The sequence below is a fragment of the Struthio camelus genome, chromosome 4, assembly GCF_040807025.1.
Source record: "Struthio camelus isolate bStrCam1 chromosome 4, bStrCam1.hap1, whole genome shotgun sequence".
NCBI classification, from domain to species: domain Eukaryota; kingdom Metazoa; phylum Chordata; class Aves; order Struthioniformes; family Struthionidae; genus Struthio; species Struthio camelus.
In genome coordinates this window covers 17858070-17882638 of record NC_090945.1, presented here as the reverse complement: position 1 = coordinate 17882638, position 24569 = coordinate 17858070, and the positions used below count along the sequence as shown (strand labels likewise).

The window sequence follows — 24569 nt, the reverse complement described above, 5'->3', positions numbered from 1 at the left end:
TAAATTGGACCATAAAACCTTGTGGGTTAATCTCTCTCAGGCCATTAAGTATTTTATGTACCATTTGTGAATGATCAAAGGAATTAAATGTGATATAAATTAATTATGGCCTTCTGTAAGAGGTGATTTAAGTCTTTCAGGCCCAGAATTTGGTCTACACTTTTAACAGTTATCTCTATAACGTTAATATAATGTTTCCTCTGTTTTTAAAGATGCTTCAATTCTCTTTAATGCTGCAAAAAAGTTCTGGCAGGTTGACAATAATAATACAACCTACTGTGGGCATAAATACAGAATACAAACCAAAGCTGGAAAGAAGACACGACTGAGCAGCCCATCGCTTGGGCTTTTCATCAGTGAGCTCTGTGTGGTGCCTGCTAAGGAAGCTGAACTAGTAGGTGCATGCTGAGTGTACCTAGTAGATCAGGCACTTCCCGATAGCACGTAGACGTAACAGCGTTGTCCTTTTATCCAGTATCCCAAAGGCTAGAGTACCATGCAACCTCGCTTTAATTTCTTTATCTGACTTGGGGAACTCAAAAACTCATTTATTCAAGGTGATTGTGGGTGGCTTAGATCCCCTGGTGGAAGACGTTTCTGTGTGTGGAGCAGTTATTGATCAGAGACCAACATAGCTATAACGTTCACAATCATCTAGGTCTCTCCACTCTCTGAGAAGAAATTCTGTTGGAGGACATATACTTATCCTTAAGGATTTTAAGTTACACAAAGCTGGACATACTGTTTTTTACAGAGGAGACACCTCTGGTCTATGGAAATGCTATGTGCCCGGGAGAGAGGGCTGGCCTGCACAGGTAGTGCTAGGCTAGGTTTTCTCAGGCGTTAAAAAAGGGTGAATTAGGACCAAATATGGCCTAGGGAGTTATACCCTTAGGGTATTTACAAATCTACAGCAATTTATATTTTCAGAGTCTGAAACGAAAAAGCAGTAACACCACACAACAAATCTGTTCCCGTTGCAAAGTCTAGCACTGGTGGAGATGTTAGGCTATGTGAAGCAGTTGCCTTCAGAAGGAAGGAAAGGTGAGACATCCTTAAATATACATCTCCTCGCCATCTGAACCTTCTTCAGAAACTACATCAGAGACGAGAGGTGACCCCGGCTCAGGAAGTCCACAGAGGATTGATGACTTTCAGGGGCGGCCGTGCTGTGGTCACCCTGTCACACACAGATTTGCCTGAAGAGGAACGAGCAATATCTGGGATCAGCTGCAATGCCATTCCAATTTCTGATAGTGTGAGGGGAAACGCACAGCAAGAGAGCCCAGGTGACTTGGTTATTTTGCAGCAAGCCATGCCTTTGTCACTTAAATGCTATCTTCCAGATCCGTGATGAAATACAAATGGTTTGGCAATTGGTGGCTTGTGTGAAAACTGAATATAAGAAAAAATTGTGGCAGGTGACCAGAAATAGTAGAAATCATAGCCTTCAAATCACCAGAGATGTCAGCATTGATTAAACCCGGAGGAGACTAACCCATATGTTTTCAACCAAGTACAGGGAAATCCTTTGTAGACAATGGGGTGGAGGTACTGCAGTATAATTATTATTTTGTCTGTTGACCTAGATACCTACTTTAAGTCATCCATCCCTCTGCACCTCTTCCTATCCACCCCATCTACCCTTCTCTCTTTCTTGAAGGGCAATAAAGAAAGACTTCAGCTACTCAGTTTTCTCTTTAGTGAGTCCTCAGGTTTTGGTGCCCGTTTAATATTCTGAGTCCTAAAAGAAGCCTTTTTTTTTTTTTTCCCCTGTGGTAGATAAAAAACGGCTGTGTCCTTGATTTCTTTCTTTCTTTATTGGAGTATTATGTGTCATACTCAGCAACTAGAGAAAATGAAGCTCTACAGCTTTTTAAATTGGCATCGGAAGGGCTGTGAGAACCAATCTTGTTTATGGAGATCTATGAATAAAAAACACATCTTTCGGACACTATCATTACTACTTGAAAAAGCAAATAGATATAGCATATGAAAAGAATGCTTAAATGTGTATGGGCAAGGAGAGTAGATGTTAGTGGGTGCACCTAAAGTAATATTTGTGTTTGCAATTAGAGGAGAAGTTTGAGAGAGGGAAAACCAGAATGTTTTTAAATATAAAGTGCAGGGGTGTTTTTTCCTCCCTCAGAACTGAGAGTTGCCAATACATAAACATTTCAGAGAGAATTTTACACCACCTCATCTTTATGTCAAGCAGCATTTAATGGTTGAATGATCTCCTGCCCCGGGTCTTGGCAGCTATCCTCCAGGGGCCAGCTTTGGGGATTACAATGACAGTTGATCAGTGGATCTTTTCCAATGTAAACTAGACTAGGTCCACTTAAAATCAGTTGCTATCAACAAGTCAAATTAACTTTATTTATGTTAGAGCCTTTCCTAGGAGTATTTTATAACAATGTGGAATTTTAATATCTGGAGGGGCTTTTCCTGTTGGTGTTATTTGGGAATGTTCTAATTCATGTGATTAAGCATAATTTACCTGATTTCTTTCAAAATTATGTGATTTGTAACATTCAGGTGTAATCAATGTCTAACTCAGAGCAGTCATGCAACTTTTTTTTTTCTTCTTGCTCTACACAGGTGGAAATAACACTTCAAGATATCAATGACAACCCACCAGTATTCCCCACAGATATGCTTGATCTGACTGTAGAAGAGAATATAGGAGATGGATCTAAAATAATGCAGCTGACAGCCATGGATGCTGATGAGGTAGGAGGCTTGAGGATGGCTTGATATTTAAATAACTGTACTAAAAAATGCTAATCTGGAAATATATATTTTTTACCTATTATTTTATTTCTTTAGTAAGAACTTGGACTTGAGAATTATTGTAGGATCCAGTTCTTTATACTCATTTAGCCCATTCACAAAACTATATTTAGCAAGTATCACAGTCACACACAAAAGAAACAAAGGCCTTATCAACCGAAGGCTGCTCACTGGCTTGTATATAATGAGTTAATGTTTTCATAACATCTCTTAATGAGGAGTTCCACTAATGAAAAAAAAAATACCTTCATGTTTTGATTCTAGATGATATTATTTTTATCAGTCTCATCATATACTGTACCCACTGACTTGGCAAAGGTCCTGGGCTGGCCAGCTTGCAATAAACTTTTATTAACTCATTCTGTTTAAAACCACAGCTTTAAATCTAACCAGCTTTAAAGCACAGAGATGTTATATTCAAGCCCAATTCAAGGTTTGCAATAAAATTCATGCAAGACAAGCCTTAGAGAACAAGAAAAGTTTTGATAATGCCTGCTTATCCTTTCCCTAGAACTATTTAATGCCACTAGTATCCCCTCTTGAAAGAAAGTTTTATTTCACCGAAAGAGAGGGTAAAGAAAATAACGCTCAAATATCTGTTCTGTACATGAACCTGTCCACAGAATGTTTTTGCCACTGTGGATTCAGTACTGTGAGGACCTCCCAACTGAGGAGATGTAGAGAAACTAGCAAAAGGCTTCTGAGCAACTGATGTTAAACAGTTGGCCACTTTGCAGTCTTGTTGGATGTGTGTCAAGCAAACGTATCCAAATATAATTTATTTGTTTCTTTTGGAATGTAAGTTACTAAAATATTACTTGCATTGTTCCATTCACTTGAACTGATTTTCTGTCAAAGCCTAAAAAGTCGATATGATTGTGCTAAGAAATTTGTGTTGTCATTGACATATAGGGTTACTTTTAAAAACAACAAGCAATTCGGCATTCAAATCATAAGGTAATTCAATCCCATTAGGAGAATTTTATTTCAGGCCTTTTTCGTGTTAGCTTAGTTAGTCCTCCTGCGATTGTTAATTGATCTTGCTACTACATAGGGAACTATTGAAATGCCTCCAGTAACGTTAGGAATATGTTCTTGTTCTTTCCTTTACTTTCCGGTAGCAGTCTGTCGTAGGCACAGAAAGGAGGACTTTGGGAAGGTGTCCATCAATAAGAAAAATTGTAGCTGTGTGTCTTAAAATGCTTGTCTTCAGATTAGGAAGAAGTAAATGTTAAACTAACGCTCTCTGCTATGATATGGCGATCAGAAATCTAAGATTTTAGCAATGCGTTAGGCTCCAGCCTGTTTTTGACTGTGCCTAATACACAGTTAGCATGTTACCCGTTCCAAAGCCCTCATTCCAGTGAGAATTAAGTTGTACAGAAATCAGCCAGTATTTCTGTGAAAAGGAAAGGTTGCATTTCAGTTTGGGTACCAGAACGTTTGTGACTCAACCCTTTATGAAGACACCAAGATTTTTAGCAACCTGCAGTTGAGAAGCAACGTAGCTGCCTTTCTCCCTCCCTGCACTCTGGCTTTGAGGTTGAGGCTTAGTGTATGCTTTCCCCCTACCCCCCCCCCCCCACACACACAATATTCCTGCTGTGTTATGCTTTTCTGGCTTCTTTCTTTGCACATGCGACCTGTTTTTGCAGCTCAGTGAGCTGTGGGTGTCTGAACACGCTCACCTTTCTGCACCCATAGCTGCTTTCAGAATCAAAGCTGTAGCATCGAGACACCGGTGAGTAACAGAGCCCTTAAAAGTCACAGGTGAACTGTGTACAAGAGTCCCTCTGACAAATATTATTAAATGGTAGTGTTTAGGCAGCAGTTTTCAAACGCTTGCCTCTTAAAATAAGGACTTCATAGAGATCTGAGAAAAGATGTAAAGACATTATCTAGGCACAGAGTGGTACCGAAGGTTTAACAATTATGAAAACTTTGAGCTCTTTGCAATTTTTTTCAGTCAGTGGTAGATGAGAAATTTCTGTCTGTTGCACAGCTTTTTAAATGGTTTTTACATATCTGTATTTCTCTTTACTTCTCAGCTAATTCAGGTAAAGATACTAATTCAATTAGACCAGTATCAAACGTAGCTGCTGTTTTAGCTGTGCTCTATTAGGAGAAAGCTGGCTAGTCAAACAAGCCAAACGAATGTGGTCACTTCTGAAATCCTAAATTCTCATCAAATGTTTTTGTTAAGCCACACAATTACAGGAAAATGTATTACACAGGCCAGGTACACCTGAACATACAGCTTCTACGTACGCTGAAGCGCTGCGTGCAGCTGTGCAAGGCTGGGCACCTGCAGAACGTTGTTTGCTTTCTACATTTTGTTTTGTTGGTAGCTGAATCCTACTCTTTGAAACAACGCTCCAGAGAAAAGGTTTGGCGTGAGGCACTGTCATAAGGTCAGGTAACTAATGTTTTCCTCTCATCTCATCAAACATGAGCTGGCATTTATCTCAGTTAATTTGCTTTTTTAGGCCTGAGTGTTTCAAATAGCTATAGTTTCTCTCTGTTTTCTTCAGTCTGTTGTCTTCTGCAGAAGTGCCACTCACATGCTAGCAGTAGGTTTCAGCCATGAAATTAAGCTTTGATCTGGCACCAGGTGCAGGAACGGCACCAGTACAGAAGATTGGGGGGAAATAGCAAGCCGTTACTTGGACACCAAAGCTTATATCCAGGCATAATCAGGCATGCGGAGTACGTGTACATGTACCCAGTGTTGGAAGATGCCAAACCTTTGGTTCAGATAAGGGCGTTTTGGAAAAAGAGGGAGGAGAGCCCAGAGTCTTGGGTCTGTTCTTCCTTTCCCTTAAAGACCAATGTCCAGCTACTGAGATGCAAAATGTATAGCTAAGTGCTGCCTTTCTGGAGAAATGTCACGCAAGCCTGGGCTGGCCAGTGTAGCCAGCTGGTTACATCCTCTTGAATCGCACTTCTGACCCCGTTGTCACGTTAGCCAAACCATCCTCAGGAGCTACCGGAAAACAGAGCTCTGGTAGCTGCCCTTTTTCTGGGGAAAAATCAGTACTTGGCAGAGCTAGTATCCTTAAAGCTGAGTGATTTTCTTTCTGCTAATTGATGATACAAACTGCATCAGATGAGTTTTCTTAGCATTTGTGATAGGACAAGGCTGAGGCAAAATGCATTGTGTCGATATTTTTAAAATGAAAGTTTCCCTTTTTTCCCCCTTAAATTTTAATGTTAACTTTTAAGGAGGGAAAAAAAAAATACTGGCTGAGCAATTACTCCTTTCATTTTCTTTTCAACCAAAATGCTTAAAATGCAAATGAAACTTTTTTTTTCCCAAGATGGAATGGAATATTTTGTGTGAAACCAGAAGCAAATGTTTTTGACTTGCGGGGGCTGCCAGCGTAGCCTAAAAGGTCAAAACTGTGATTTTAGTGACACATGATTGGTCACTTTGAGGCTATTTATTCCTGTGGGTAAATGCATCCTATGCATATACGGTCCTTTTAGGGGCTGCAGCAAGGCACATATCTAAGTGCGACCCCGTGAGTTTCTCCTGAGCTGCAGGTCTCGCCACCTGTGATAGCTGATGGTGTTGCTGTTTGGCAGCAGGTCTTTCCTCTTCCTTCCTGCCCTCTTCTGCTGGCTCTGCATCACCTTCCCTATCCCCAAAGGCAGTGAGCAGAAAGGGCAGAGCTGTACGTGGTGCTAGGATGCTCGTTTAATTGAACCTTCAAACGTAAACCAAGAGTAAACACTAATCCCTGTTACGAGGGAAGACGTTACAGCAAACAGGTTGTTCAGTGAAACAGGCTTGGCATTAAAACAAGTAGCAGAGCTTTGTTTTATTGACAGGATGTGATCTTTTTATGAACGCTCCAGCAAAAAATATTCAAATAGTCTTGTCATTTCATGTCTCATAAATAAAAGATCTGTGTAAATACATCTTTTTGGGGGGCCTGAAGCAGAGACTGGAAGGCAAGAAGATTTTATTAAAGGCAACTGTTCTGAAAATCATTCACCAAGTGCCTTTACTGGAACAATTTTTGTCTTACTGGAAAATTTTGATGTGATTTGTCTGGCAAATAACTTCATTTGACCTCTTTTGTTTTTGCTTAGGGAGCCAATGCCCTTGTCACATATACTATTATCAGTGGTGCGGATGATAGCTTCCACATTGACCCTGAGTCAGGAGACCTGATAGCCACCAAGCGTTTGGACCGAGAGCGCCGCTCCAAATACTCCTTACTGGTTCGTGCTGACGACGGCCTGCAGTCCTCCGACATGAGAATAAACATCACTGTTAGTGACGTTAATGACCATATACCCAAATTCTCCAAACCAGTGTATTCCTTTGACATTCCCGAAGATGCCACTCCAGGTAAATAAGAAATGGTCCTAAAATTGACTGCAATTTTCTTCTTGTCAATCAACAGGAACTCAAGGAGGAGAGGGGGTAGCAATCCTGTCTGACTTGTGCACTAGGCAGCAGCTGTCAAAGGTAGCTGTCAGACCATCCGGAGGGACAGAGGCATCACATCGTGCTGGAAGTTTGCTTGCTAGGACATCTGTATCAGTCATGTGCTAGCGAGGTGAAATTTCTCTTAAATTTGGAAATAGAGAAATGGTTGCCGCTCAGGAAAAAAAAAAATCATAATTCCTAGAGGGGGAACAGGGATTATGCCTGCATCCAGATGGAAGCCTCTTGGTATTGATACTTAAAAATAATAATAATAATAATAAGCTGAAAAGTAATAGGAGGAACAATTTGCACGATAGAAACAATATACCCTATCATGAAGAAGGTGCCACAGGGATACTTTTATTGATTTCGAGAACAGTCTTCAATGAATATAAGTTATTAGACTTAATTCATTGAGGATAAGGTCATAAAATTAGTGACGATGGAGCAGCCAGTAATTTATACATTAATTTCTTAATAATATTTCCTACACACACTCAAATACTAACCCTAATATTGCACATTCCCTTGATTTATCTTTCACTCCAATCTCTGTTGTTATTTTACAAGGTTTTTGCATAAAATTTAACCTCTCGATAATTAATTCTGCTTCCCAAACACAATCACAGACCTCAAGTTGTTGCTTTCCTCTTTTTAAAAGTTTTTCATATACAAGAGTATTTTGATATTTAGAAGTTCAGCCAGTAAGCTAGAAACTACTTAGAAATTTCTTTTTTTCAGAAACTGTGCTGTTATATGTCTCAAGATGAGAAATGAATGTTTCCCTAAATAAAAATTTTTCAATATTTTATACAGAGCGTTAGTTTAAAAAAAAAAAAAAAAAGCACTTTCTGCTGATAGTAGTAATTACTGACATCTTAAACTTAGTAGTAACTACCGGTATCTTAAACGCTTCTTCTAAAACATGAATAAACACCAGAGGTCTAAATGGCATAGTAATAGCTTTCAGGCTTTTATTAGGGCGTTGACTGATAAGCATGTGGGACCTAGCTCGGGACAGCCAAAGTGCCCCCATGCCTCCACCATCCCTTCTCTGTCCCACCCTGGTTGCAGAGACAAAGACCACGAAGTTTTGCGTTAAAATACTGTACTGCCGTCTGCTGTGGTTCAGGAGTTTGAATCGGGAGCCACCAAGGTGTCTGTGTAGCAGGGGGCAGCCTGGTGGTTTTGTTGCTGACCCCTAGCTACGCCGTTGTCCCTTGACGGTGAGCGTCCCGGGGCTCCGTCGGTTGTAGCAGGAAGATCTCTGTAACGGGTGAGCGTGATTGCCTCCGTGCTGAGATGAGGCGCCTCTCTTTAATCGCTTATCAGTGTAAGACTGCAAACTAGTTTTTCACGTGGTAGGCTCGAATATTTGAGAACTCCGGATTTAGACCCAGAGCAAGGTCAGTTTGCCCTGGGCCGCGTAGGCTATAGGTTTGCGCCTTCTTCCTGGCTCAGCGGTGATGGATGCAGAAGGAAGAAATAGGCTGATTCTGTCCTTGAGGCGAGGCAGCTTCTCCCATTCTGTTTTCCAGCAGTCCCAGAGCGGTTGGCAGACTCCCCTGGAGGGGAAGCAGTGCGAGGTTTTCCCTTTGAGTGTCCGTTTTCTATCCCAGGTGGTCCATAAAGAGAGTTTCCCCATTCGCCTTGCAGTATAGCAGCTGTGACTGCAACTGTATGTTGCTGGGGCCTCGGAGAAGCTCTGCAACACTCTTTGCTTCAAACTCTCTGCAGAGTTGATAATCTGATCCACCTTTAGGAGAGCCCTTTTAACGAATTGACATGCAATCAGAAACGCTAAAACATTAGGTGCGTGTAAAAGATACCAGAATATTCAGCTTGATTAAAACAGTGGCAGCACTAATTTTCAATCTGCTGATGAGTAGTTTTTATTGCCGCATTGCTCAAAAATAATTTATCATGCTTGAGCACATATAATTTTATCTGGTTCCATGAAAAAGAGATTGTTTTCTTTCTTGGAATTGATTTGATCTTAATTATAATTAGCGTTCAAAATACTAAAAACTGAAAGTTAATTTACAAACTTGAGTAAGACAGGTCAGTTACGTGAATGCAGCTATGCAGAGTTAAACTAATGGCACAAATTCACAGGGAGCTGAATTTCAGAATGCATTGAAGAATGGATGCCTATAAGCTTTTTTTTGTTTTGTTTTCTAACTGCAGTTACCCTGAGAAGGCAATTTTTTAAAAGTGGGGCTGGGATACTTAGCTTGCACTGATGTTTCAGAGTCTGTATTTAAGAAGGAACATATAGAAGGTTTAAGAACCTGTACTTGTCTCTAGGGAGAATAGGGTCCTTTGAGCAGTTGAAAGAAAGCTTGTAGTAGTAAGAAGAGGGTATTTTTGCCCCAGTTTATATCTAATCTGAACGCGTTCCCGTTTGAAGATGAAATAAATATACTTGTTCGTTTCCTATTTTTTAAATAAGCAACATACTGAATACTGTTCCTGTCAGTTTTGAGAAAACTTTCGTGTCATAAAATTAAGACAGGAAAGGATACCTTGTTCAGACAAGTGAAGATCACTGTAGTTCCTGGTGTGACTAAAGTAGTTAGGCATGCAATGTTGAGGCTTGAATTTTTACAGGAGGACGCCCTTTGTTCTGCAGGAACGCCTAGGAGTTCTCCCCAGCCATGTCAATGTAATGCCTCTTGTGAACGGCTTATTTTGCTCTTTCCCTGTGTAGGTTCTTTAGTGGCAGCCATTTTAGCTACTGATGACGATTCCGGTATAAATGGAGAAATCACATACACTGTCAGTGAAGATGATGAAGATGGTATGTTCTTCCTGAACCCGGTTACTGGAGTCTTCAACCTGACTCGCGTGTTGGACTATGAAGTACAACAGTATTACATACTAACCGTCCGTGCAGAAGATGGAGGAGGACAATTCACTGCCATCAGAGTGTACTTCAATATATTAGACATAAATGACAATGCACCAGTATTCAGCCTGACCTCATATAGCACGTCTTTGATGGAGAACCTAGCTCCAGGATCTACTATTCTCAACTTCAGCGTTACTGATGCAGATGATGGTATGTACTTCCTCCTATTCTAAATTTCTGATGGTAAATACTCACATTAGTAACATATTAGAAGACCTAACAGAAAGGGCAAATTAGGCATATCCTTAGGATAATGTCATTTGTTTTAGTCACTGTGTAGACAGCTTATTTGCTTCGTATTTCCCATTAGATCTAAGAAAGTGGGTTTCTTCCGTGTTTTTATTTGTCATAAATTAAAAATGCAATCAAGTAGTGTTTCCTTGATGTTGCTGTTATGGAAATGAGTTGTAAAGCAATATTATGTCTAGAGCATGCTAAAAGAGTTAAGCACTAGGAGACAATTCTTGAGACATGTTCATGTTGCACATTTAAATTAGACCTAAGTATTCTTTTGGATTTCTTTTTTCTTAAAGTGTACATTTTAAATAAGGTTCAGTAATAAAAGACTTCATCACAGCACATCTCCTTAAATGTTCTGTAACTTTTAGCTGTGTCGTGAAGAGAGTTGTGATCTATAGGGTATTGATAATGGAGGTTAAAAAACTGATTAAAATAGATCATGGGAAAATTTCTCAGTAAAATAAACTTTAATCTTCAGATTATTTATAGTATATAAGAGGTGTTAATGTGCTGGAGCGTGAAAGATGCAATCTTTATAGCTTAAGTAGTCTGCCATACAGTTTATATCCAAAAAAGAGTAATTATAGAATATGGCCATAAAATACATTTAAAAATCATTCTGTACAGTACTGCATTTTCTTAGATGTCCACAGAGATTAGTCAAGGTGACTTAATACACAAGAATTTATAAAAGTCATTCTGACGTTATAGGTGGAGGATATTTTTGTGACGTGTTAAGCAATCTTGTCTCCTCTCAGTATGATGCTGGCTTAGCAAAGCCCTTAGAAATTTCTTACTCTGAAATATGTGCTTCAAGTGCATGGTTTGAAAAATCCCAGGTTATACACATAAAGCAATTGAGCTGATGAAGATTATTCAGCCTCAGGAAAGGCTTGGTTGTCCAAACTCAAAACACTTTTTGTGGGAACACTCTCGTGCTGATGGATAGAAATTATGCAGCTGGTTTTGAGGTCAAACTCAGAAAGTGAGAGAGAAGAGACTCCATGAGATAAGCCAACGAGCTAGCAATTATAACTTAGTCTATTATAACCTTAGCCTATTCTTGTATTGTTCTCTCTTTCATCACTTGTGTTAAAGCTTTTATTTTATATAAACTCGTTATAAATTGGAGAAGGAAGGTATGCTTGGATCTTGCATATCCATGATTGTTCCTACAGACTGGTAGATAAATGGGTTTGTATCTAATCTATCTCCTCTCTTCCTTTCCTATCCAAATTTTCTTAATTTTGTCATGATATACAGTGGGAAGAAAATAAAGAATGAAAAAAAAAAAAAACCCAAACCCTAACAACAACAAAGGTTTTAAAAAGTTAGGAATATAATGCTTGATATCAAATGTCCTAAAGGTGATCTCACTTAACCATTATGGGTCTATTTTCCTTTTTCTTGCACATCATACATTCATTGCCATCTGTGTACAGCGTACCTGAACTGTTTCATAGCACTGACAGATTGCTTTACATTCATCCTACACTCAGTTATGAAGGAAGGAAATGAATACTCAAGGTGCAATGCATTGAAAAGTCAGATATCTTACCTTTTATATTTTCTGGCACACGTACTTTTTCTAGTGAACTAGATTTAAAATTAATAGGGCAGAAATTTCATTCCAAGGGCGTGCCAAGTTGAGTTCCCCAATAAGACTGCAACTTCAGCAAATGTTATGATCTGTGTGTGTTGCTCTTTCAAGCCCAAAACTTGCTATCCATGTGTTTTCTTATATTTACCTGGAGTACGGATATAATTAATAACATAGTCCTCTGTGTGTGACTCATAGATAGTATACCCAATAGACATGAATATAATGTCATTGATTATTTATGTTAAATGATCCAATAGTTTGTAAGAGCTCTGCAAAGACATTGCTTCACAATGAGATAAACCTGTTGTTTTAGGATAAGCACCGATAAAGAGCGAAAAGCACTGTGATAGCAAAACAACTCCCATTCTCCTTTTTGTCTGACACACCCAGAGGGAAACAATAGCTGTTTATGTCAGCTTGAATAGCGTTATATACAGATGAATAGTAAATATCAGCGACAGCTCTTTTATTTACAGAAGAATAAAGAATTCCGTTTCCTTGAACACTTACACATTTATTTCAAGGTTCAAATTTTAATTTTTTCCACATAAAATTAACAGAAGAACCCATGTTTCTTCTCAGGGTAAAGCAAGCTCTTGTCTGTTTGTTAATAAGCATAGCAAAATATTGGGAGTTTCCCAGTTGGACTCTATAGGTATTTACGGAATGGAAAAACATGTGGGATTTTCTTTTGTTGCCTCGTTATTAAATAAATGAAAACAGGAACAAAACCCTTAAAAAAGCCTCGTGGTGGTTGGTGGCTCCACTGCTGAGCTGTCTCTCAGTTTTACCGGATTAACCCCTGAGACTAAATAGATCCAAAGCTCAGCAAAGAGGAGGAAGCCCCTCCGTTCTCAGTAAGAAAAACCCAGCTCCCATGATGGAGAGGGGATGCATGAGGTGCACGACTCTAGCTTGGTATACTGTGTTTAAAAAAACTATCATTCATGCCTTGTCTTCATTTAAGTGGAAGTCCCAGCAGCTCCACTGATGTTTAGGAAAATCTCACACTGCTTCAGCAGAGCCACAATTTGATCTATGTAAGCATTAGCAGCGTCGAGACCTAAGAGACTGTAAGGCAAGGAACGGAAAGGTGCATGGAAGTTGTTTGCCTCCATATACCTTTGTCAAAGAAAAAGAAGTAATAAGTTGCAGAGGGAGCAAATAGCAAAGTACACCATAGAAAACAGCAGGGGAAAGAAGTATTTACATATAATAAAACAATTTTGCTCCATAAAATCTAATTCCTCCTCATTTCCAAAGTCAAACAGCAAAATATTTAATTGCGAAATGTACTTCACTGAAATCAGAAGACTTCCATCCATATAATTATTTTAAAATACAGATGAACAAAAATAGAATAGCATTACACTTTCAGTATTTTGCTTGATCAAAGTAATGTAGAAACACTAATATTTGGTATATAAATATATTAATATCTTTAATTACATTAAAATATTTTGTCTTTCATGTTTCATTCTATTTACTTTATAATTAAGTTCCTACAAGAGAAGGAGAGGGAAATGTGCCAATTAGAGTGGCCAGAGGGAGAAAGGCAAGCAGAACTAGTTTCTGCATCTGAGCATAATAAACAGTAATGATTAATAAGTTGAATGCAGGAATAATTTTATTATCAAAACAATTCAATCAGAGGGAAAAGAGGGAGATTCTAAGTAAAACTGGGAAAATGCAAAACAAGTAATTAGCTACTCAAGCAGACAACTTTGGTTTGCTTTGCATGAAAAAAGTGAATTTGAAGGGTAAATCAGTAGGGAGAAGTGTCTGTTAATCCACTTATTCTAAATCACAGTCTTTATGACCCAACATGAGAAAACAAAATTTTCAACGTTATTTAAAATGTAAGTAAGGGAAATATATATGAGAGAGAAAAAAGATTTCAGTTAGGTCTTTAGAGCTAGTTCTGAAATTAAAGTGTCAACGTATATTTGTTTGTTATATGGTATATTTAAGGTCATTTCATAGCCTTGTCAGGGTTCAGAATTCATTTCCCTTACCAAAATTATAAATCTTTTCCTTGACCATAATTGCTAGTTATGTTTTGATCACAAGATGAAGGCTGTTCATCTGAGATTTTTGAATACTATTCCATATATGGTAAGCATACCTCTCCACAGTATTCACTCTTGGCCTGCTCAGTCTAGGCTTGGGAGTTTCTGGTTTGGGGTTTTTTTAATCGGCTGGAAAAATTCATGAAATCATTACATCAGTAAAGTTTCTTACCAGAAGTGGAGGGGAAAGAAGCAAAAAATCTGTTTCATAAGCAGCAGAATGACTGAATGTTGGTTTCTGAAGGATCTGTGTCCTTCATCCCTAAGCGTTGTCTATGGGAAAAACTACACTGTGCTCCATGAGTAGCTCCCACTGAATGAAATATGGAGTTGAGCTTGGTTTGTCTTTCTCTCAGTGGCCGATCTAATTTCTCTCTCTCTCTCTTTTTCCTCTCTCTCTCTCTCTCTCTTTTCCTTTTTCTTGCTCACTCTTGCTCTTGTCAGAATATAATTATTTCAAAGATTTTTCATTCCTGTATGAAACCTGGCTGTTATTAGCTAATAGATTAAAAAATTAGGAGGAGGCTGAACAGGCAGCATGATCATGGACTCCTCATTTCTGTCAGAAATCAGGCTAGAAACCTTTTATATCTAGGTCAGTGGAGTTAAGTTAGAGTCTCTACCTTTTTTCTCCCCCTCCTCCAGGCTCCAACTCGCAGCTCTCCTTCAGCATCGCCTCCGGGGACAGCTTGGGACAGTTCAACATTGACAAGAATGGGGTGCTGAGCATCAAACAGCCTTTGGATCGGGAAAGTCAATCTTTCTATAGCCTTGTCGTTCAAGCGCATGACATGGCTGCGCCCCCAGCGTCCCGATACACAAGCACAGCTCAAGTTTCAATTATTCTGCTGGATGTGAACGACAGCCCTCCTAGCTTCATCTCACCAAAACTGACCTACATTCCAGAAAACACGCCAATAGATACTATTGTATTCAAAGCCCAGGCAACCGATCCAGACAGTGGTCCAAACAGCTACATCGAGTACAGTCTGCTTAGGCCTTTGGGAAACAAATTCAGCATTGGCACTATCGATGGTGAAGTAAGACTTACTGGGGAGCTTGACAGAGAAGCCGTGTCTAACTATACGTTGACTGTGGTAGCTACCGACAAGGGCCAGCCATCCCTTTCTTCATCTACAGAAGTAGTCGTTATAGTCCTTGACGTTAATGATAATAACCCGCTTTTTACACAAAAGCTTTATAATGTAGAAGTTGGGGAAAATACTTTGACAGGGACAGATTTAATCCAGGTGTTTGCTACAGATGGAGATGAGGGTACGAATGGGCAGGTCCGCTATGCCATCGTCAGTGGAGACGCCAGTAATGAGTTTCGGATCGATTCTGTTACGGGGGTGATAACGGTTGCCAAGCCTTTGGACAGAGAGAAGCAGCCCTCCTATATTTTGACTGTTCAGTCATCTGATCGTGGAAGCAGCCCAAGGACTGATACCACTACAGTCAATATTATTCTGAAGGATGTTAATGATTATATTCCCACGTTTGAACTTTCTCCCTACTCTGTGAATGTCCCTGAGAACTTAGAGATACTTCCAAAAGTCATTCTTCAGGTCAGTGCCTTCAGAAAATAAATACGTATTTGTTATCAGTATACCTTAGTATATGCTATTAATATATAGTATCTTTCCTCCAAAACTAAAAAAGTCTAAGACACAATTTAAAAGTTGTAATCTCCTATGCAGTTCTTCCTGGTTTCTTTTCCTTTTTTGTTCTTTTTGTGTGTGTGTGTGGGGGGGGGGGGGGGAGAGGTTGTTTATAGAAATTTACATTAGGCTTTGGTGTTTCATTTTGTTTTTCCTTCCCATTTTATGCATACATTGGGATTTTAAGTTTGCTGTATTATCTCAGAATGATCTCAACTTTCATGCAACAAATTCCTCAATCTGTGATCATTGGCTAGAGAAGGTGAGGCTCTGTTACAAACAATGAAAGGCCATTAGGTGGATTCAGAAAGCAGGAGATGCAGTACGTACTTAGATGTGGAGCTGAGCCTATACCAAGTCATCTCTGGTTTTCACTGACTCCCAACATAGCCTTTACTGTGTTCGTGCCTGGGAAAAAGTAGTAATCAACTATTTAATATTTTCAAACAACACTTTTAAGTTCATCACCATTCTGTTAAGTCATTTTACAATTACAGCTAATTTATAATAGGTCTTAAGGCATTTGGATCAATTCAATCCATTAATTTGTAACAGTGTCATGGATTTTCTCTATCCCAGTAAAATTATGAAGACCGTGCACTCATCAGTTAACTGATATTTCTTCCCACATGTTTGCATTGCTTTTGTAGGTTGTAGCAAGGGACGATGATCAAGGCCTGAATAGCAAGCTTACTTATGTTCTCATGGGTGGAAACGAAGAAGGAGCCTTTATTCTGTCGGCCAGTGGAGAGCTCCGCTTGGTGCAGAGCTTGGACCGAGAGACAAAGGAGCAGTATGTTTTACTGATCACAGCTGCTGATTCAGGTAAAGCAAATGTGCCGTCTCTTCGGGTTACGTTTTGTTTTTACTTGAAAACATTGCGTTCTGAATATAAAAGAAATATTTTTAGATCGTCTCAAATTTAGTGCTTAGAGACTGGTACCTAAGTTCTAATCTAGATCTCAGTGGTAAAAGCTAGGCTGACCTGAAGTCGAAGGGGGCTTCAGTTTCATGAAATCAGGGTTTCATCCTTAGATATAGATGCCTGATTTCAGTAAGATTCGCTACAAATTTAGGTGGGTTGTTTTTTTTCCCCAGTAATAAGTGGTCCTAGCTGGGTCATGAGAGCCTCGTGAATGGCGATACAAAACAAATGTGATGTGCAGACCCATCCAGCTGGTGACTGGAAAGCTGCTGAGGGCTACTCAGTTAGTCTCATTGAAATGTTACCTCTGAAATGGGATGACAATTAAAATAGCAACATTTTAGTTTGCCCCTTTGCTCGACATCCAGTTGTGTATGTTTGCTCTAGAATCCCAAATGTTTTCCAAGTTGTGTAAGTATAAAACACAGACATGACTACTACTTAGGAAGTTTAATTATGCTTTCACTTTAGGTGTCCAAGCGTGAAATTTGGGTTGCAGATTTTGGTATGAATATTAGTAATGAAGACAAACTGGGTCATATTCCACGCTGATTTTCAACCCCTTGGAGTCTGATGGGATGTTACTGCAGAGCTTGGTGTGACTTTCTAATAATAAAAATAGAAGTAAGCCCAGCTTGTTGACAAGTTGATGCAGTTTTGATTTCTGCCATATTGCGTGCAGTATCTTATGTCAGTGACAATACATTGCCAGTATTGGCTTATATTTCCCTATTGCAGCAGTGCTCATTTTACAGTCTGAGCACAGCTGAAGTTGCAGGATGCAGTTTTAGGACTTGACATATTTGTCTTGCATTTTGACTAGAGATACTATATCACATTGCTTTTTTTATGCAGGCTTTCCATTGCTGTGTAACTGCAAAGGGCTCACTTGTGACTTGGACTCACTCAGACTCAAATGTCCTTACGTTCCTGCAGAAGCTTAGGCTGGATACATAAGAGAAAGCAGACACTGGACGTCTGTTTAATCTCCCAATCTGAGTTGGCAGGAATCAATTAGGAATATACAGAACTTAGCCTTACATACAAATTACACTAAGTCTGAACTGATAAGAGACGTGTCATGCAGCAAGCAATTACTGTCTTTCCCAGAAAAAGGAGGAGAGCAAGAAGTCAGTTTTATTCCTCACCTAGCATTGTGTGTAAGCCAGAAGTTTGACAATAGCACAATTTTTTCCTAAGCTCATTTTCCTAAGAAATGTGAAATCCAGGAGAAGATTTACCCAGCCATAGCAAATAAAAATATTTATTTGTGTTGGGAGACCTCTGAGTTTCATGGGAGACTTTAACACGTGAAGTGTGCATGGGGCCTTTGCCTTCAATGGCTAACAAGAATAGCAGCACGTTTCCTTAGTTCCTGTGTTCAAACAAGTAAATATTATGCTGATTAAACATTATTTGAAGCTGTTGCTTTAAATTTGCGATGTTCTCATAAAGCTAACTCACAAATAGTTATTCCCTCTTATCAGTGACAAAGGAAACTTGCAAAAGTGTTCAGAAACAGATGTTAATAGTAACTTCAAGCTAAATTTAACTGTTCTGCTGTGTTTAAGTTTACAATCTGACTAATCTACAGTGATTTGGTATAGTTTTAAACCAACCATATGAATAACATTAGATAATGTCTTTTGGTTAGACTGGAGACTTATTCTAAATTCATACCATCAAAGGAAACATTTAAAACTATGTTGAAGCGTATTCATGATTTATCTAAACTAAACCTTCATAGGAGAATGTCCTACTCCTGTAGAAGTCAATGCCAAAATTTCCCTTGATTTTGTGGAGGCAGGATATGGACCATAGTCATAATAAATCCTTTAAGTACTTTAAATATATTACATACTTAAGAAATTCTAGGGGATCCCTGTTATGTTTAAATTAGTCATACTGAGTGCAAGCGAGGTAGGTGGTAAAGACGACTCTGGCATATCATTTGTTTGAGACCTGTTAAAGAATGATGTTTGTCGCAATAGCGTGGAGCAAAGGGACCAAGTTGTGGACTCTGCTATGTCTGTTGAGCTGCCTCTCAAATTTTATATTACTGTATATTACTTTAACATATGTGGAATGCACATGTACTACTGTAGACGTTAGGCAACTGAATTAGAAAAATATTATGGGGGAGGAGGCCTTTCTAAAAGAGTCATAGTTCGTCAGAAGAATGCATTGCTTCCGTTAGAAAAGTCAAAAACCTAACAAAAGCTACTAGTGCCGGTTATGTGGCACATACCCAGGTGATAACATACTGACCTTTGCTAGTCTGGCATTTGCTTCATGAAACAAAGTAATTCTGGCTATACTATCAGTATGGCCATGGCACTATGTTGAAATAAGTAAAGAGTGTATTCTGAGTGTTAAGTTTTTGAGCAGCTGATAAACGTTTACCAGCGCAATTCTCAAAGGTATATCTAGTTCTTTGCATACTGTAGCTCTGTTTTTTTCAAGTGTCTTAATTTGTATTTGTTCAATGTTGCTTCTGGTTTTAGCCTATCTCCCGAAAGAAGGTTTTTGCATAGAGAAAATTCGACCAGACGCTCATACGCACACATGCCCGCATGCACGCACGCACGAACACACGCTTGATAATGCTTTCCTGTTGGAAAGCATTGCCTGCCAAAATATTGAAGAAAGCAGACTTTCTGAAATCATTCTCAATCCTTATTATCTCTGAAAATAAATCAAGGGAAAGGTATTATCCTTTGCGCTTTGAGTTTGGCTTTTATTAGCGGTAAAAAAAGGTCTTTCTGATTGCCTATAGCAGACCAAGCAACAGTCTTGCCATATATGGTGCATCTTGTTTGGTTTTGTTACTGATAAAAATCACAGTAGACGTCCAGATGCAGTTAACTCTGGAAATGTCTGGGTAGCGCATGGAGGGCAAAATTCTGGCTGTCCAACCCTTTTCCCATTTTCCTCAGGATCTCTGTATCTCTGTTTTTATAGGCTACCCTGACTAATTTGAAACATTAAAGGATAATATCCTGCCCCTAGGGATGTCGTCCCCTTTTTTCAAGGAAGCAGGCACGATACGTACTTAGAAGCACCTTAAGGCATAAGGAAGTGATGGGTTCTCAACTAATTTTCTGCTGTCGTCCTGATCTCCCTATACATAATCAAGGGTGTCTTACTTTTCTCATGTTTATTATCACTTTATCAATTTGAGACTGCACTTTTATAGCATTCTCCTATCCTGTTTATGATAAAATTGATGGAAAAAGAAAGATTTTTCATTTTCCATTATTTTTATCTGGCCATGTCAGTCCAATGTATAGTCCATGACCTCAGAAGTTGCTTTGATCTGGGATCTCAGAGAGTTTCCCATCTGGTTTGGAGGAGGGAAGAGACTGATAAAAGAGTCTTCTGGCACTTCGATCAGGGTGGCACTTGGCACAGCGATTTGTGGCCCCAGCGGCTTTTTCATGTGCCATTTCAGTGAGATGGTATCATGATTTTCAGCCTATTTTTTCATTGCTCTTCCTTTACTTTTGCACTTCTGGCCTTCTCCAACTAGTGCGTGGTTTAGGGTCTTAGAATGGTTGCCTCTCTAAGCAGTAGGGATTTATTGCAGGTCCCCAAGTGTCCCTCCCTAGGGACATTCAGCATCTTCCAGAGCTGTACACCTGTGGCTTTGATCAAGAAATGAAATATATTTCAGCTTCAAAGTTCACCCGTTCCTGTTTAGAGCCCCTCTTGCAGCACATACTGTAGGCCAAAATGTGTGAATTATAAAGACAGGTCAAATGATGGAGTGTGGAATAACATGATAGTGTTTAGTTTGCGATGCTCCCCCAAAATATCTGCTAACATAAATGCCAAGAAACCTATGTGCAACTATTTGAATGTATCTTTCTGGGTCTGTTTCTACCACATAAATCATTTGTTTTGCTTAGCTGTACCCTTTTTTATGGCAACACTGTTGGGAAAAGAGGCTTTCTAAATTACTTTTTTCACCCCATCTGGTGGGGACTCAGAGATGGGTAAACATTCAGTTCTGGCAGCATGACAAGAACTGGTGCTGCTGCTTTTATCATATATGTCTTTAACTCTTTGAGCAGTTTTCTGGAGAAAATGTTAGCATTCCAGCAGTCCTCCTCCTCGTATTTATTGGTTGCAGGGATGTAGAGTAGCACATCTGGAAACCTGCTAGCTGCTCAGGACTACTGTTTAAATGCACTGCAACCCCCATATCATGCATTGGTGGGTCAGGAAGACATGTTGCCACAATACAGCCAAAATCAAAATAAGGCGTTTCTAATTAGAAAGCCATGTTCTTGTGGAGGTGTTAGATTACTTTTAAATGAAATAAAATTATTAACCAAATGTGAAGAACAGTTCTGAAAAACAAATGAATCAGTAGACTGATTATTACAATTAGTTAGCTGTTCTTCATATACCTCTCTGGCCTGTATGAAAAACAACCATATGTTTTTTCTTTAGAAAATGTTGGCCATCAGCATATGCATTCTTTCCCTCAAGAATGTAGGAGGGCAACCAAACACCGGAGGTTATATCCTTCTCAGGAATTCTCTTTTGAGATATGCTTTGGTCTACTTCAGTCTTAAAATCAAATGTAATCTGACAACTTAGTTTTATTGTGTTTCTCATTGTTAACACATTTTAAGATATTTTCAGTTTTGAGGTCACAAGTAAAGGACGACTCTGTTTTCCTGCTGGAAAAACTGCAGCCTCTTTATTTTCTGGTAACGGTAGGAAAGAATCCCAAGGGTTAACGTTATGTGAGATCTCTGTGACTGGGCTTAAAGACATTTATCCTCATCCTGTTTTCTTAGCATGTGCTGTGCTTCTACTTAGCATGCAGTCTGCAGTGTGAAAACGTGTTGTCTTAAAACAAATTCATCTACTTTCAAAACAAATTCGGCTATTGTTAAACCTCGGTGCTGTCAAAACAAACAAACAAATCACAAATTGCAGTTAGAAATGTCCTATGTTCCATGTTATCTGTATCATATCTAAATATATGTATCCCTTATACAATAAATGAAGCTGACATATACTTACCTCAGATGCTTGTCAGTTGACATAATCATTGTTCTTCTCTATGTTCTGCTTTTTGCCACAGCTATTTCAAAATGAATGTGGATTTCAGTCCCAGGCCAGGTAATTTCCGCACCATTATGGAAGCTCTTCCTGAATACTATCTCCTAATGCCTAGTTTTACTATTTTACTATTTTTTCCACTGGTACCAAAACTACTGTTTTAGTAGTTTTGCATTATTTTTCTATTTCTAAATCATACGATGGGCGAAATTAAATGATGACAGACTAAACACTGAGCTCACAGGGTTAATTTTGCCTTACCGTCATCTAAAATCAGGAGAGGAGCGATTTGAGAGTGACTTTTTGTAGCTGAGAGAGGCTAATAGGAGGCTCTTACCCCTTTGCAGAGCCTAGAAACTGTTAGCAGTTTTTAATTTTTCTGCAGAACAGCTCAAAAAGACATTTAGGAAGTGGGATTACCGCAAAGTCAGTTTGATGTCCCCTAGAGAGTAATTGTCAAGGAATAGAGCGTATCCATGTCTATGTGATGTGACACATTTACTCCCCAAAGGAGATGAAGCTTTAGCCCATCCCTTCAGAGGACTGCCCTACGAGATGCATAATCCAGCTCCACAATAACATTTGAGGGATTTAGTCTTCTATTTGGAGTTAAACCTTAGTTATTAGATCACTGTTTTCAAAATAGTTCAGTGATAGCCTCTGGGCTAAATCCAAGCGTATGTATTCTCGGGGGTGAGGGGCAGGAGAGATGTATATTCAGATTGGCAAAGGGCTCAGGCTGGCCAGCACAAGCTGAAATATCTGTAAAAACACTGAGAGTTAGGTTTTTTGGCTTGTGTTAAAATCATGGACAGAACTCGTGCTTTGAGACAAACTTAAATGCATTGCGGATTTTATTTGGACAAGGCTATCAAAGTTAGAAATCCCAATTAAAGCTTCTATTCTCTTTAGTTCAGGTATACTTTTGCAACTTCTAGAAAAGAGCTCAATTGGAGTGCACATCTTTCCATTCAGATATTTCTCCTGGTGTAATTCCCGTTCTCTTCTCTGCTGTGATTGTGGAGACTCCAGCAGGTATTTGACAGTCTGATTTCCGATGGGATGAACAGCTTCTAGGTGCAGCTTCTTGAGTGACCTGTTCTCCATTTCCTCATGTTCAGAAGGAACTTCCTGTGTTTGAGAATTTCAGTGCATTCAACAAGAGAAAGGGAAGAGAAATTATTTTAAGTAATTTAAGATCTTCCAATATACTGTTGTTGTGTATGTAATCCACCAATCACTAATCGGTACCTTTTAGAAAGTGGTGTGCTTTGGAAACAGATCTTGAGATAGTTTGCACTGACAGAATCGGAAGCAAGGAGGTTCAGAAACTGGGGTGCTGGAAGAGAGCCAGATATAGCAGAACTGAGATGGGAGAGGGGGATGTCAAGTGCGTTTATGTTTCACAATATAAACACCTGCGGACTATCCATATGAAAATGTTGCTCGGGTCCAAATGTGCATATTTGTAATGCTGGATTACAAATTTATCTGATTAAAGATTTAAAAATTTAAAAAGTGGGAAGTGAACTTGCAAAATATTCTGGGGCACTTTAGTTTTCATTGAGTTTTGCCATGGTAGGGTAAAATGCTGTACAATATTGATTCAAAAGAATGAAGGCCTGACTGTCAGATCTTTAACTGTAAGCTGTCTTCAGTGTTGTCCTGGCTTTTATTTGCTTTACTGTTACTATTTCTTAACATGTTGTTGCCAGTTTTAGGAAAGTAAAGCAGTTGTATCTCTTTGAAATTTTTTTCTCGTAGACTTTTGGAAACCAGAAAACAGGCCGGAATATAATGTTTAATATTGTAGAATTTAGTAGATTATCAAAAATTCAAGGAAGAAAGAGCTATCTGTAAATTCTCAGGCTGTCACAGTCTTTCTCTTATCTATTTGATCATCCATATAGCTCTGCTAAGTTTGGAAGTCTTAAAAAGATTACTGTCCTCCTGCTTATGTCACCTTTATATGAAAATGTACCGCGAATGTGTTGATGAGTTTGCTGACTGCAGGTAATTTGTTCTTGAGAAAGAATAAAGAGTAGTCATTATGCCATGCAAGGAAAGTTTCTCAGCCTGTGAGAAAACCTAAAATTTTCCAGTGATGATGATCTTAAACTGTTGTTTAAATAGAATGTTACACCTAATAAATTGGAAGTCTGTTAGCTGATTCTTCAACAACAAAGCTACAATTTCAGAGGGTCTTAATTATAAGGATAAAACCAGTAAAACATGCACATATGGCCTGAACACTTATCCTGATGGTTGATCTTCACTGTTTGTAGAGGGTGTTTTTAAAGCATAATTCAAAATCATGCGTTACAGGAATTTCGCTGTGGGATATTCAGGAGTCATAAGCACTCAAAAATTGACTCAGTCAGCAGACCCTGCAGGAACCAACTTTCCTATTTTTTCTGTTTACAGCAATAACTTATAACAAGGATAAGTAATCTGTGGTTTTAAGAAAATATTTTTTTAACGTCTACGCCTTTCTTTTAAGTTGCTATTCTGTTTGCTTTAAATCTTACTACAGTCTAAGGAGGCTTTTGCAGTGTGTACGGTCATGCCCACAAACACACTTCCCCGTTGTGTCCTCTGAGAACTGCAGGCAATATGGACACCTGTAGAAGCGTGCTTACGTCCAGTCATTTGCCAGTGTTTGTTTGGGCATTATATTCAAATGTGAAAAGTTGGCTTCCGGGATTCTTTTTTGAAACGTATGCAGAAAAAGGCAACTTCTTGCTCTGGACCTAAATGCAGTTCTGGCAGAGAAAGTTGTGTCTGCGCGATGCCTGCACGTCTCTTTTCTAGGACCATCTCCAATGGCCTGTGCCTTAGGCGTTGTTAGATTAT

The 24569-nt window shown here is 39.0% G+C and overlaps 1 protein-coding gene across 1 annotated transcript in view; it reads left to right on the top strand.

The window, feature by feature from the left end:
- The window catches only part of FAT4 (FAT atypical cadherin 4), a 149589-nt gene that overhangs the window by 75042 nt on the left and 49978 nt on the right, over positions 1–24569 (top strand). The window contains exons 2-6 of the mRNA XM_068941030.1: positions 2602–2733; positions 6889–7150; positions 9942–10292; positions 14700–15622; positions 16366–16540. Coding sequence (XP_068797131.1) covers positions 2602–2733; positions 6889–7150; positions 9942–10292; positions 14700–15622; positions 16366–16540 — 1843 coding nt within the window. The remainder of the gene's footprint in view (positions 1–2601; positions 2734–6888; positions 7151–9941; positions 10293–14699; positions 15623–16365; positions 16541–24569) is intronic.